Consider the following 15441-nt stretch of genomic DNA (forward strand, 5'->3'; position numbering starts at 1 on the left):
AACAGTGGTTTTCATCCCCTTACATATCAAGGTCCATTATTTATTCAGCATTTGAGCCACGGACCACCATTTGATGAGATTTAGACTGTCAGACCCACAAGAATTAGAATATTTTGTTATTGTTGGATGAAATTTTGTCCACAATTATATGCTGTATTGATGTTGGTACCGATAGGAGAGATAACAGGCAGACGATCAAAATAACAATCCTTCAACATTCTCTAATTTTCTATACTTCTTGTACATTAAGTAATGCAGATTTTTAACAGTAAATTAACTCTTGAAAAACCTATAACATTTTACACTCTCACGGGTTAAAGATCTATAAGGATGCATTTGGTTACCAACTCTCCATCATTTAGCTGGGGACCACCTGGAATCCCTTCAAGGACCACTGGTGGTCCCCGGACCACTGGTTGAGAACCACTGTAATATCATAATATAAATGTGCTTCATCACAAGACCTCAGCCTTTTTTGCAGAGGTGTAAAGTAACCAATTACATTTACTTAAGTACTGTAATTCAGTACACTTTTAAGGTACTTTTACTTTACTGGAGTATTTGCAATTTTCAGTACTTTTACTTCTACTCCACAACATCTCAGAGTCAATTATTGTCCTTTTTGCTTCACTACACGTATTTAAAAAATTACAAAACATACATTAACCACTTTAGCACTATTTAAACTTTGGCCATTTGAAAATAGCCGATCTACAAGCTCACAACGTTGTGAGCTTGTCGATCTGCTATTTTCTAAATATTTGTATTCATTTTATACCTTTGAAACCTGTGAAATGGGACAGTCTGCTTATTGAGTACTTTCTACTTTTGGTACGTTAAGTACATTTTCATAGCAATACTCATATTGCATTATTGATAATTTTACTTAGTAACAAATGTGAGTACTTTTTCCACCACTGCTTTTGTCTCTCTATCTGCACATATCCTTCCCAAAAAATACCACTACACGTTACATAGTCAACAGTTCCTGCCCAGTCAGGAATTCACACATAAATGTCAACATCTTTGATCTGAACAAAAGAACCAACACATTTTTTCTTTAACAAAAGGTGTGAATTACTCCCCCCAGCCTTGGACTCAAACACAGCCCATCAAATAAAAGAAGACCTCAGATGTAATAATGATAGGCCTACATATAGTCCCAAAATATATAATGTACCCATATAATCATAAGTGTGTGTGTGTGGGGGGGGGGGGGGGGGGCAACGGGACCCCCGTGATTACATCGCGGGGGTCCAAGGACCACCAAGGGGTCCGGAGAGTCCCGCGAAATCATTGTTATCCACGTTATAAACATAAACAACAGTTCTGCGTGTGTGTGTGTGTGTGTGTGTGTGTGTGTGTGTGTGTGTGTGTGTGTGTGTGTCTCTTACCTGCAGACAACGTTTCTGCTTTTGAGAGTTGATCCTTCGTGCGTTTGCCTGCCACAGTGATGTACTTGTCCACTTTTTTACAAATAATGCATAGCGCTGAAAGGACAGGGCCAGCAGAAGCTACGGGCAAACCTGTCCTGGACCTCAGTTTCTTTCGGGGGGTTTCAGATGTGGCTCCGTCGGCGCTGATGCTGCCTGACTGACCCGCGTCTGCATCTGGAACTTCCAAAGTCTGTGTGGCGCATTTTTCAGCCGCTACAAAACGCTTTTTGTCAATAAATCGATTGTAGCACGATAGGTGAAACCCAGCGTCCTCGGGATGCTGGTCAAAAGGCACATCGACACAATGCTTATAAGTTTCTGCAACTTCTTTACTCTCACCCTGCAGAGGAAGCCACCGCTTGATGCTGTTTCTGTAGGTATCCCACCTTATCTGTGTAAAATCCCGGACGACATCTTCCCTCTGGACAGACATAGAATGCATATAGCATCGTTTAGAGTCCTTTTTACGTGATTTTGAATTATATTTTCTTTGTTTTGGTTGCTTTTCCTCGGACTCCTCGCTGCTCTACGTTACGGTTGCCATGGCAGTTGTTGCAGGAAATGGTAGGCGGAAGAGGCGACCCCATTGGTTGTAACGGGAATCACGTGCCAAAAACCGCACCACCCCTTTGAAAGTATTACGACGCTGCTAAGAAAATAGTACCGACTTTTAAACACTAATTATAAAAATACTGCGCCGGATCAGATGTCGGTAATTTTTTTTCAAACTTACTACCAATAGATCTTTTTTAAGAAGCAGAGATTATTTAGGTCCACTTGATGGGAACGAAACTGAACGAAAAGGACCTAGACAACATGGCCTATACGGAACCTCTCCCTCCGCTAAGTAGCTCCGAGATGAGGTCCCTCGTTAATTCCTGCCGGCTGCGGTCGACATTTTCCAGTTTTACATGTTTCTTACCCCTTTCTGCACATCGTATCCAAAAAGCAAAGCAATTGCGCCACTCTCTCAGGTGTTTTAAGTTCTAGCGGAACATAACAGCTTCCAACGTGTTGAAGAAAGTATTTAATTTGCATCGGATTTCATCCGGTTCCATAATATTTTGCATTAGAAGATGCAATTCAACATTTGACCAGTAGGGTAATCAGTAATGTTATCTCTACGGGCGCAACTCTTGCGCAATGTCTTAAAAACATGGAACCGGATGAAAACCGAGGCAAATTAAATACTTTCTTCAACACGTTGGAAGCTGTTATGTTCCGCTAGAACTTAAAACATCTGAGAGAGTGGCGCAATTGCTTTGCTTTTTGGATACGATGTGCAGAAAGGGGTAAGAAACATGTAAAACTGGAAAATGTCGACCGCAGCCGGCAGGAATTAACGAGGGACCTCATCTCGGAGCTACTTAGCGGAGGGAGAGGTTCCGTAGGGGCTAGAAGGGGAGGGGCTGTAAGATGACTCTTTTGATAGTGAACACCAATCCTGACTCACACAACGGCTTCTTCTGCTTATGCTAATACCCCAATGCATGACGGGTACAGGATTTCAATTCCAAAAATATATATATATTATAGTCAAATGTAGCACATTTCATCTAAACTAGCATCAACTATGTCAGAGTAATGTATGTAAGTTAACATAGTGGTGTCTTGTGTGGGTGAGTATGTGTTACAGTAAGCCTCAGTGTGACTGCTATGTGTGTGAGTCAAGTAATCCCTGTCTTGCATGTACAATTCATACTTACCTGGCAAGGGAGACACCATGATCAAGAAGGTGGTTCACCCAGGGCGAGGCTTAGCCATTGCACTCCGTGCTTCGCTGACCCCTGCGAATTCCTCAAATGTGGGAATCTCGATTGCATAATTTCTGGTAGTGGGGGACTGCGTTCGCGCTCTCCCCTGATCAATCTGTGGAAAATAAAACGACATCGTAACTCACCAGTCGATCACCACTTTGTGTCGGGATCTAATCACACTGTCAGGGTTTATTCCTCAGTAATGTCCAGACCCCCAATGATTATCCCTTGCTTGAATGTGGATTACAATGGTACCAGGTACAAGATGATAAACTGTTCAGGCGAATAGTTAATGGTGAATTCAGAGACATTGTGAGACGGAAAGATGCTTATTAACATTATTGCATTGATAAGACAGAAGACAGTACAAATGTTAAAATAATCATATCATATTTGAACTGGGGACCCCCCCAAAATAATCATATTTGAACTGGGGACCCCCCAAAATAATCATATTTGAACTGGGGACCCCCCACCCTGACAAGCACACATTGATTGTATATGCTATATTAACTCATTTTGCTGGGGACCCGCCGGAAGCTCCTCAAGGTCCCCCGGGGGTCCCCGGACCCCACTTTGAGGACCACTGAACTAGATCAGTGACTTTCAACCTGTTTTAATTTAAAAGGACCCCCCAGTTTGATCAGATTTGTATCTCTGGGACCCCAATCTACAAGGTAAACTCCTCAGTGTTAATTGAACTTTAATAGTGTGCAAATCTGATGACATTTTCTTGGCAATGCACGCATAGTATGACAAGGCCCATGGCAGTGGGAGGAAAGGCTATGATAAAGAATGCTGATCATTAATCGTAAGCATGTACGGGGCGTTTATACTATTTTGCTCCTGATTGTCTAATCTCATGTAATGATTGATTGAATATTTTATTAGACAGAAATGCAACACAGCACAGTCAAACACTTTGAGTACAGTCAAACACTTTGTCTAAAAGGATAACACCAAAAAGATCCTTGCGGTCTTGTTTCCATTGGGGTCCTAGGTATTCAATTCATCAGCATATAAAAAATAGCAGCCACCAAACATTCAATACCATCACAAATATAAAACACTACTACACAGTAGAAGGGGGGAGGGTAAAGAATGAGACTAATGAGCAGTGGTGTAAAGTAACAAAGTACATTTACTCAAGTACTGTACTTAAGTACAATTTTTAGGTACTTATACTTTACTGGAGTATTTCCAATCGTCTATACTTTCACTTCTACTCCACTGCATCTCAGAGGCAAATATTGTACTTTTACTCCACTACAATTATTTGAAAACTTTAGTTACTAGTTACTTTGCAGATATAAATGATTACATTATAAAACATCCATTAACCACTTAAGCCCTATTTTATACCTAGGCTATTTGAAAATAGCCGATCTACAAGCTCACAACGTGTCGCATTGCGACGCGTTGTGAGCTTGCAGATCTGCTATTTTCAAACATTTTTGTACTTTTACTTTTGGTACTTTAAGTACATTTGGATACCAATACTTTTGTACTTTTACTCAAGTAAATGTTTAATTCCGGACTTTACTTGTAACAGAGTGCACAATGCAGTATATACTTTTACTTAAGTAAAACATTTGAGTACTTTTTCAACCACTGCTAATGTGGACCTAGCAAAATGTCACCACCTCACACCTTCAACCCCCCCCCCCCACATGAACCCTAGTGTCCCTCTTCGGGGCATGTCACAAAGAACATTCGGGGAAAATAGCAGATCTACAGCTATTTTTTGGGGGAAGAGATGTGTGGTGTAGAGGGAGAAAATAAGAGGGACAAGGATAGAACCCTGGGGGACCCCGGTCAACCAAGTGTCAGTAATGTTTGTACAGGGACAGACTGGGAACAATCACTCATTTACAGCCATTTACAGCAGTGTTCCTTTCATTCTGAGAGTTTAAGATCCTTATGCATATTTGTTTTACACTATCATCAAACTGTAGATAATCTACACTTTTCCAGGACATAAAGGAAAGGACACGTGAGAGGCTAATAGTGAATATTTAGTTTATTGTTCAACAATTAGTTAAAGTACATAGTTACATAGAGTATCATATTTGCTCATTATATTTTGTAATAAATACAGTACAAACAGCTTAAACACAAATTATATACATATATTTACAGGTAAATAATTTTATAATTATATAAATAATTCATGCGGTCATCAAAATAATTTAGTTCAGTGCAATGTGTTTGACATTTAAACTATTCTGAACCCAGGAGTGTCACAATGTCGGCCATCTTCATCACAGTCTTTATGGTGGAGTTCTGCCATATTGTTCTTCATCTTCATCACAGTAGAACTCACTCACATGGTGGTTGACAGCATGTTGTCCGGTGTTGAGGTCATTTGGACAGGTGATGAGGTCATAGGGACAGAGGATGTTGAGGTCAGCGTAGAGGATGATGGAAGGTGGTGTTGGTTTGTTCTCATTGTTTCATATTTTCATTCCTGAAACAAAAAAAGTCAGTCTTAGAATATATATTTTTGACCTAATCTGGAGTAAATATTTTTCTTTTAGTGCAGCTCAGCAGGTTAATGTTAATGTTAATCTTACCTGCTCTGGTGTCTTTTGTAGATAAACTTTCCCATCTTTGAGTCTGGATTCACACATGTCTTGCCTTTTGCTGTTTCCACACTGAGATGGATGAAATAATATTAGTGACAGAGGATAGAGAACAGTGTGTAAAGTGAATGGCACCGATCACGTGATTTAAGCTGCTGTTTATAACATGTACTTACACAATCTCCCTGCGAGGACAGAAGGCACTGGCGTCAAACAGCTGGTAAGTCTTGATGAGTTTTGGGTTCATGTGGTCGACTCCTTTACCTGGACATAGGCATTTAAATATATCCCTATGTTGACCTGTGGAATGAAGGGACAAGACACTGTTAGTCTGAAAGTGGCATTAACATAATTACATATATGTAACAAAAAACTTTTATCTGCGTTTTAAAACCACTGTTGAAAAACTTAATTTGCAGTCAAATTAAAGCAAATTATTCTCCCCTGAACTAAACAAGGAGAACATGATGAAACATTCTGACATTTGACATAATTTATCCATAACTGTAGCTGGTATTATGCGGGTATATGACTTGATGTGCAACAATGTATATCAGTGTAAAAGATACATTACCTTCTACATGCAGAGCAAGCAGGCAGATGAGAAAGGTGATGACAGCTGATTTCATGATGTTGGACATGATGGAGAGAAGCTTCTTCAAGTGTTCTGGTTGTTTCCTCCCTTGATAATGTTGTGAATGGACGAGAGCTCTCATATTTATGCACCCACTCAACCCCCACCCACCCACTCAAATAGAAACTCACATTTTCCCAAGTGTCTTCCTGCATGGGTGTGGGTGTGTCAATCAATACAAGCAGTGTTTCCCATACAGTGGGATGTTAAGTGTGGTGTACAAGCTCAAAGCGCCGCGGTTTTGAGCTTACAGATCCACTACTTTTTATGCTTTTATGTGACGCTGTAGTATGATAGGGTGTTAATTTACAACAAAAACGAAAAACACACAAAAAGTTTGAATATGGAGATAGATAGGAGGTTTTTGCCCGACAGTGACATCATGCACTGCATGGTCACTTCTCTTTGGATAAAAAAAAGCGAAGTGACCTTCCTTTCACAATAGTGTCTACTGTGGAAAGAAGATTAGGAAACACAGGATTTCATTTTCCTTTGAGAAAGACCAACCCGATCTCCAGAGGACAACGTTCTCTTTGAACGTTTTTGAACGTTTTTGAAATTCCGTGAATAGACACGGAAAAACCGGAAATTCCGTGCATAGCCGCCTCGCATCTCCCCCATTGTGACTAAACCATGACGGAGGCGCGCAGTCACAGGCGAACTGTCACCCCGTGAAGGACCACCGAGGGAGCTAAGGCGACCGAGTTGCCGTCCTGAACGGTGTGACGTTCGCCTGTGCCTACTCAGCGCCGTTTGAGTTATGTACCGATAGGCACAGAATCGTAAATTTTGTTGTGGGGACTGCTTGCGACTGGTTACGCCCACCGTGGGACTCGCCGTACATATGCACGCAATTTCGGGGTTTCTAGGCGACTATCCACGGAATGAAGTGCACTGTTCCGTGCAATGTTACGGAGACAGTGTCCTCTTGATCAAGGGTTCCCAAACCTTTCAGGCTGTGACCCCCCAAAATAATCATATTTGAACTGGGGACCCCCCACCCTGACAACAAGCACTTGAAATTGTAGGAGTTGAGGCATTACATTTGGTTTTACTCGGTTCCACAGATTTCGTGAAAATAGCCGAAGTACAAGCTACTACAACGCCTCGCATTGAGCTTGTAGAACGCCTATTTTTGTGAGTGGGCGTGTATTATGGCACTGATTTGGGTGTGTGTTTGTTCAATAAAAAACCTCACTGCTAGGTGAGGGCAGCTAGAACCTAGAAGCTGTGTATGAAGAAGCTCCGTGTCTCCTGTCTCCATATTTATTCTTTATTTATTTCCCCTGTGAAGTTCGGTGTTATGTGTTGTATATGGTTCTCATGCAGAGCCGTTGTAGTTTGACCTCTGCTAACAGTGGTGATACGTTTACATGCATTTGAGATGATCTTAAGAGGCAAAATTGTCTTAATTCTTGTAGTCTTTAATACAAATGTTCCTGTTCACAATCTTTGAATGTACTGTATATTATTCAATAGTTGATGTCAGATGAAGGTGCACTTTGGAAAAATGGGGGGGACATATTTGGGTAACGTACCACTTTTTATGGGTCAATCTTTGTATGGGTAAATATCCCTTTTTTCGGATCCTACATTTTGTCAGGAAATATAGGCATTCCTGTATGTCATTTTTTAAAGCCTGAGAATTGTTTGTAGGTGGCCGATTCCTTTCCTACTCTTCGGATAAGTTTTCACCATCAGCTGAGGCTTCATAACCATAAGAGTACAATGGCTGGACTAATTTGTTATGTATTTAAAACACAAGATGTGATTGTGCCAATAGGTGTTAGTGTCTGTATGCACTCACATGAGATTTTCCTTGTTTTTAAATGTATCATGGTAGGTATATCTCAGACTAGGTTAGGTTGTAATTTTGGGACACATCATCAGTAGTGTGTCTTTTCATCATTGGGTGTTTTGGCCTTTCGTATATATTATACACCAGCAGATGGCTTTATATCATTGAATTTGAACTACAATGATTGAAATAAGGTAGGCCTACAATCATTGTAGTTGCCAGAACTATAACCCACGGCCACGACTCCCCCTGCTGACCAAATATCGCCATAGCTCACAGGACAATCATTGTATAATGTTTTGTAAGATTGATTGATTGATTGATTGATTGATTGAATACTTTATTAACAGTTTGCAAAGAAAGAGCACAGAAAGTACAGTTCTATACAAGGTCTGATAAAAAGGATTAAAACCCAAGAAAGCACTATGGCTTGTTTCCATTGGGGTCCTGTGCATTCAATTCATCGAAACATTTAATGACAGACAAAAATAACCTACTGAGCATCAAACAGAGCTTACAAATTAACTGAGACAGTTGGGGTTACTGCTGCTTACAAGACATATTGTAGTTATACTTTTTAGTTAAGCTATCTGGGTTTGACGAGTCTAATTCTGGGTAAGATATGTGATCATCTTTACCAACATGACAAAGCTTATTATCAGTGATAGATATGAGAGAAGTTGAAGCAGTTTTATTGCATTGCAGCATAAAAGAGCTTCTTCTTTTTTTTTACTACAGTTGAGGCACAATTAGCAGTGGTGGAAAGTAACTACATATACTGAAGTAGTGTACTTAAGTACAATTTTTAGGTATTTTTTTTACTTTACTGGAGTATTTCCAATTTGTTATACTTTTACACATCTCAATGGCAAATATTGTATACTTTTTACTCCACTACAATTACTAGAAAACGTAACTAGTTATTTTGTAAAACATTAATCACTTCAGACCTATACTTTGGCTATTTGAAAATAGCTGATCTACAAGCTTGTAGATCTGCTATTTTCAAAGGATTTTATACATATTTGGAAACTTGGGACAATTTGGGACATAATGAGTACTTTTACTTTTAGTACTTAAGTATATTTTTATGCCAATACTTTTGTGCTTTTACTCAAGTACATTTTGTAACAGAGTATTCCTACATTGTGGTATTGGTGCTTTTACTTAAGTACAAAATGTGAGTACTTCCACCACAGAAAAATACTAGTGCTGCTCTGCCCCCGCCCGCCTCGACGGCCCGCCTCTCAAAACGAACACCCGTTCTGTTTCTGTCACATGATGAAACCCCAAAGTCAGCTGACTGACTGTCTATCAGTTTTTTTTAGCAGGAAAATAAAATATAAATGCACCCATCACGTGACTTTATTCTCCATATGAGGTCAGCTGACTCATGTGTTATGTATTTGTAAATTATTAATAATAATAATAAACAAATAGGTAACTTCTTGTGCTTTAGGCTACTACTACTACTACTAACAACAACAACAACAACAACAACAACAACAACAACACCACAATAATAACAGCAGCAACAACAACAACAACAGCAACAGTAATCATAATCAGTGGTGGAAAGTAACTATGCACACATTTACATTGATTATTCTGACAAAACTTGCATTAAGCCCTTCAGCCCTATATACATTTCGTCCATTTGAAAATAGCAGATCTACAAGCTCACAACGTGTCGCATGGCGACGCGTTGTGAGCTTGTAGATCTGCTATTTTCAAAGCATTTTTATACATTTGGAAACTTGTGAAATGGGACATTCTGCATAATGAGTACATTCTACTTTTGGTACTTTAAAGTACATTTTGATGCCAAATTTGGTATTCTGGGCTTTTACTTGTGACAGAGTATGTCTACATTGTGGTATAGGTGCTATTACTTAAAGGGATATTTCACTTTCAAAAAAACTTTGTGTCATTTTATCATCTACTCAGGCTTTTTTGAGCCCCCCAGACCGTTTTTAAGTTGCTTCATTCAGTATTTAGATATTTGATATTCATTTTATCAGACACGCCCCCTTCCTATACAAACCCATTATAACTTCAAACTCCATTTTTAACATGTTAGATTCATCAAAAACACCGTCCTTGGTTCTGACTCACCCTGACATCCTAATACGCGAGGGGGCCGTGTTTTTTTGATTACTTTTTTCATTTCTTTTTAATATATTTTTTGGAAAAATAAATAGATAATAATAATACAATAAAAAAATAAAATAAAATAAATGAAAAAAGTAATCGAAAAAACACGGCCCCCTCGCGTATTAGGATGTCAGGGTGAGTCACCAGAACCAAGGACAGGTGTTTTTGATGAATCTAACATGTTAAAAATGGAGTTTGAAGTTATAATGGGCTTGTATAGGAAGGGGGCTGATAAAATGAATATTAAATATCTAAATACTGAATGAAGCAACTTAAAAACGGTCTGGGGGGTTCACAAAAGCCTGAGTAGACGATAAAATGACAAAAAGTGTTTTTGAAAGTGAAATATCCCTTTAAGTACAAATTGTGAGTACTTCTCCCACCACTGATCATCATCATAACAATAATATTGATAATTATTATTGTTTTAGCTCCGCCCCTGAACGTTGACACATGTCACGTGACTGCGTTGGCACGTGACATATCAGCTGACTCTCCTGGCATCATCATTCCCTGTTTCCTCCTCCGACCTTCACCAGCCTCTCTCTCTCATCCTCTGTTTATTCCTCTACAGCTCCTTTTGTTCATCCTTTCATTCCTGTCGTCCGTTGTTGTTTTTGAGTCCTTTTGAGACGAGAAGAACACTGAACCAAAATGGCCAGTCAGTCCCAGGGCATCCAGCAGCTGCTGCAGGCCGAGAAACGAGCCGCAGAGAAGGTGGCCGAGGCCCGCAAGCGTAAGTATAACAGCAACCGTTAATACCTCGGCGAACCCAATGTCTTTATAGTTCAAATAATGATATTAAATCATATTAAACTGTCGAAAACAACGGGTGTGTACCGTGCGTTTGGCTGTCGTGTAGCCCTGAAACGTGACTGTCATATATTGTATGACAGTCATGACGAAACTTCATCCCTGGTGTTTGCACTTTCTCCCCTTTTAGCCCGTACATCCTTATAAACGTTCAGATTTCAAATATAAAGTGCTTACTCCACGGCCACGGATGTTACAATTCACTTCGGGTGGGTATAAGTACCCGTATACTCCGTATTGTTCAATAAAAACAGCATTTGAATCCGATCGGTGGCCATTTTCTCATTGAGTTATAATGTATCAAGAGTGCAATACACCTCCCAACCGATAGGGTCGCGTAGTTGAAAGCAACGGAGAATATGGCCACCAATCGGATTAAAATGCTTTTTATTCAACAATACGGAACATACGGTTACGTCTGAGGGCCCGTACCTACTCGTAACATCCGTGGCCATGAGTTGAGCACTTAATATTTGAAATCTGAACGTAGATGTAGATGTACGGGCCAAAAGGGGAGAACGTGCATTAGTGCAAACACCAGGTTGAAGTTTCGCCATGACGGTCGTGACAGACGACCGTCGTGATCCATGGCTAGCTGTCGTGCTAAACTGCTGCTAAGCTTAGCTAAGTCGGTGGCTGTCCATTTTTTTATTTCAAGAACCTCCACAACTGTGTGTGTGTGTGTGTGTGTGTGTGTGTGTGTGTGTGTGTGTGTTCAAGAACCTCCACAACTGTGTGTGTGTGTGTGTGTGTGTGTGTGTGTGTGTGTGTGTGTGTTATACATATACTCTTACGGGTACATTTGGTTCCATTTGCACACTCAGAGGAGTTACAGACCTGTAAGGGTCCATTTAGAAGTATTGGAGCCCTGAGGGTCCCTCCCTGGCCCTATGGTCCCTGAACCCCACTTCTGCTACTAAAGTAGTTGGTACTGCTACTGTTAAAGATACTGTTAGTAGTAGCCTACCACACTACTCTTACAGTTAGTACTAGTCCTACTACTGCTATTGTTACAGTTACTACTAGTACCGTTAAAGCTCGAACTAGTACTGCCAGTGTTACAGTGACTGCTAGCCTACTGTCCCACCACCACTGCTACTATTGCATATTATTGTCATAACCGAATGTAGTACGTTGGGAGTTATAGTACAATAATTATGTCTAATATTGTTCCTTAACTGGGATGCTACAGTGAACCTGTGTGTCACCCAGTCAGCTGACAAAGTCAAATGGAATTTTCCAGTCTCGTGTTAAGTTGTAAGTAGTCGTGACATTAAAGCTGCAGTCCGTAATTTCTATGTCCTACCCGCGATTTGAACCCAGGGTCTCATGCGTGACAGCCCAAAATTCCACTACTCATTCAAGATGGAATCCGCACTTGTCCAGGTGTATACAGTCATATTGCACAAACTACTTGTCAAGTCATCCAGTAGGCGGATCTAAATCTCAGCTGAAGAGTGGACCACCTCTAACCACTGCAGATGTGCATACAGATTGGTTAAAATGTTTTATTCGTTGAAATAAGTTCCAGATTTAAGTGATTATCGTTATTTAGAAAAATGTCTCCTTCTCTCCAAGATCACTGGCCCTTCCATTTTAAACCACAGGCCCAGGAACGATTCACAAATAACTGTCAATTATTAACACTCATATAATAAAGAAAAAAAAAATATATACTGATAAAATAAATTGAAACACATTCCCATATATTTCTGGAAGCCTGCATCTATCTCACAATTGACAATGTTTTAAAAATATTCCGTTTTCATTTCTTTTCTAGATTTATATAGGGTTAAAGTGGTCAAAATAAAATCTTGGTGAGGCTACATTTACGCTTATTTAGCTGGGGACCCCTTGTGGAACCTACTTCGAGAACCACTGATCTACTGTATATAGAACATACAAAATTCACAAAAAATATTGAATCGATTGTTTATTGCTGGGGCAAATATATATTAATGTATTTTTGTGCAGTCAGCTGAGGTCGGTGTTTTAGTAGCGCGTCCGCTGGGCCAGCAGTCAATTTAATTTTTTTCATTCGTAAAAATGAACACGGATGAAGTCCGTACACATCACAATCTCGTTATTTGAATAGAGCAATAACTCGGATCATTTTGCCATTGGAATCGAGCCTTTTAGGCTCGATTCCAATGGTATATTCTAGTCACAGCTTCATGTATTGCAAGTTGTAGTAGCAGTACTAATAGTATAACTAGTTATTTGTAAAACTTTGGAAGCCATTTAAATTGCTCTCTTGTGAGACATTTAATGTAGGCCTATATGAATTTGATATGAATTTGTACTTTTCTGTGTTTCAGGTAAAAACCGTCGTCTGAAGCAGGCCAAAGAGGAAGCTCAGGCTGAAATCGAACAGTATCGACTCCAGAGAGAAAAGGAGTTCAAAAGCAAAGAAGCTGCTGTAAGTACTACCACTAGTAATGAATAATTATTACTACTAGCAAGCAGTATTTTAATTTAATTAGAGTATAATACTTTAGGGCGCGCTCTCACCAAAAGTTGGCTGGCCGCTGTTAAACGCAGGTTGTGCGCGGCCACAGTTTTTTGCAGCCAGCGGATTCAAAAAAACGCTGTGACGCACCTGTCACTCCCATTCAAGACCGTCCCCGTAGCCCGCACCGCCTGCTGCCTTGAGCACCATGGTGCTTCCTGAATCTTGGGACGGTCCGCCTTCGACTCACCAGATTGGACAGAGGGGGAAAATCAGCTCCTGCCTTCAGCAGTTTTCCGCTTCAAATGGACAAGTCGTGTAGAGCAGATAAACGCAAGGTCTGCGCGACAAGCGGAAAAATCCGCTCTTGCGTGAATCCACGCATTTACATTGACAATGCATTGGCAGATTCTGCCCCAGAGGTAAAATAAAAGTCCGGTGAGAGCGCGCCCTAAAGGAGTAGTTCACCCAAAACTATTTTCTATCAATTACACACCCATGAAGCCTTTAATTCAAGGAGATTTTTTTGTTTTTGTCGTGTTCCTGAGCCAATAATTTGATGACCGGTGGAGTCACTCAAAGAGTCTCCTACTGATCGATGACCCGGTATTGGCTTAGGAATGTGACAAAAACAAAAGTCTCCATGAATTCAAGGCTTCATGGGGTGTGTAATTGATAGAAAATAAGTCATGTTTTGGGTGAACTACTCCTTTAATGCCTTCATCCCGGCAAATGACTGAAGACGTCAAGTAAAACACTCTAACTAAGGTCTTTATATGTCAATTTGTGTTCAGTACGTGTTCAATTTGTTTCTTTTTTTTTAACAAATGTAGTAGTTTGATTCTTCTTAATAAAATGTATTAATAAAAATGGTCTCTTCATCCAGGCCCTGGGCTCCCATGGTAACAGTGCGGTGGAGGTGGATAAGGAGACCGTAACCAGGATGGCCCAGATCCAGAGCGGCTTCGGGCAGAACCGTGAAGCTGTGCTGACGTCTCTGCTGGCGGCCGTCTGCGACATCCGTCCTGAGATCCACGCCAACTACAGGGTCGCTGGTTAAAAAAGGGACATAAATGCCGCCGGGCCCCAAACAATCCATCTTAGGGTTCGATTCCTCCCCCAATGTTCTGTGGCTCTTGAGAAATGACACCCATCTTGTGTTTGTATTTTGATTATTTATGGTACGACTGATGATGCTTGTTTTCATTCCCTTGCCAGCGCCATGGCGACTTTTTGTGAAACTGTTATTTGAGTCTTACTGTATTGGAGTATATTTGTTATGACGGGGTCCGACAATAAGCACTGCCCGCATGCCTGGGCCGTTTTGATTGATTTTGTTCGGTTTCTACCATATTGCTTTTACCTGTCCATGCTTCAAATTGCTTAGGCTAATGGTGTAACCTGGAACCCAATTTTTATCTGCAATTAAATATAATGAATGAATTATTGATGTAAAACCGTTTTTGGAAGAAACTCGGGACTGTAGTGCACACGATCAACGGGCAAGGGATTTGCTAAGTATATTGTGAGAAATGTACATGCTGCACCACAGGCAACGGTACCCGCAAGGCAGGGCAAGTAGAGATTTGGATGGGGCAAGTAGATTGGAGAAGTACTTGCCCTGTAGGGCAAGTAGGTAACAACTTAATGTCGGACCTTGTAATGTATGTGATGTGTTGCTATGGTATTGTGCACTCTGAAATATTCAATGGGAAAATCACATTAAATGTTAAATGATTAAGTGAAATGTGATCAGACTCTTATTATTTCTAGTGTTTGTCGCGTCGGGTGTCCTGTTCGGACATTTGACGCATGCAA

At 40.4% G+C, this 15441-nt stretch overlaps 2 protein-coding genes across 2 annotated transcripts; one reads left to right on the forward strand and one right to left on the reverse strand.

The window, feature by feature from the left end:
- Positions 1–5550: 5550 nt before the first annotated feature.
- LOC308077769 (C-X-C motif chemokine 11-like) lies at positions 5551–6438 on the reverse strand. Its single transcript, XM_080418688.1, has 4 exons — positions 6350–6438; positions 5952–6075; positions 5767–5847; positions 5551–5660 (listed from the first exon to the last, which is right to left on the reverse strand). The coding sequence occupies exons 1-4, from the start codon at positions 6414–6416 to the stop codon at positions 5639–5641; spliced, it is 294 nt and encodes a 97-aa protein (XP_080274814.1). The 5' UTR covers positions 6417–6438; the 3' UTR covers positions 5551–5638.
- Positions 6439–10853: 4415 nt separating this feature from the next.
- atp6v1g1 (ATPase H+ transporting V1 subunit G1) lies at positions 10854–15390 on the forward strand. The gene is made up of 3 exons (XM_080419929.1): positions 10854–11097; positions 13493–13593; positions 14510–15390. Exons 1-3 carry the CDS (start codon positions 11016–11018, stop codon positions 14681–14683), a joined length of 357 nt encoding a protein of 118 aa, XP_080276055.1. The 5' UTR covers positions 10854–11015; the 3' UTR covers positions 14684–15390.
- The last annotated feature ends 51 nt before the right edge of the window (positions 15391–15441 follow it).

This window comes from Gymnoscopelus braueri (assembly GCF_963280865.1).
Source record: "Gymnoscopelus braueri genome assembly, chromosome: 22".
Taxonomy (NCBI): Eukaryota; Metazoa; Chordata; class Actinopteri; order Myctophiformes; family Myctophidae; genus Gymnoscopelus; species Gymnoscopelus braueri.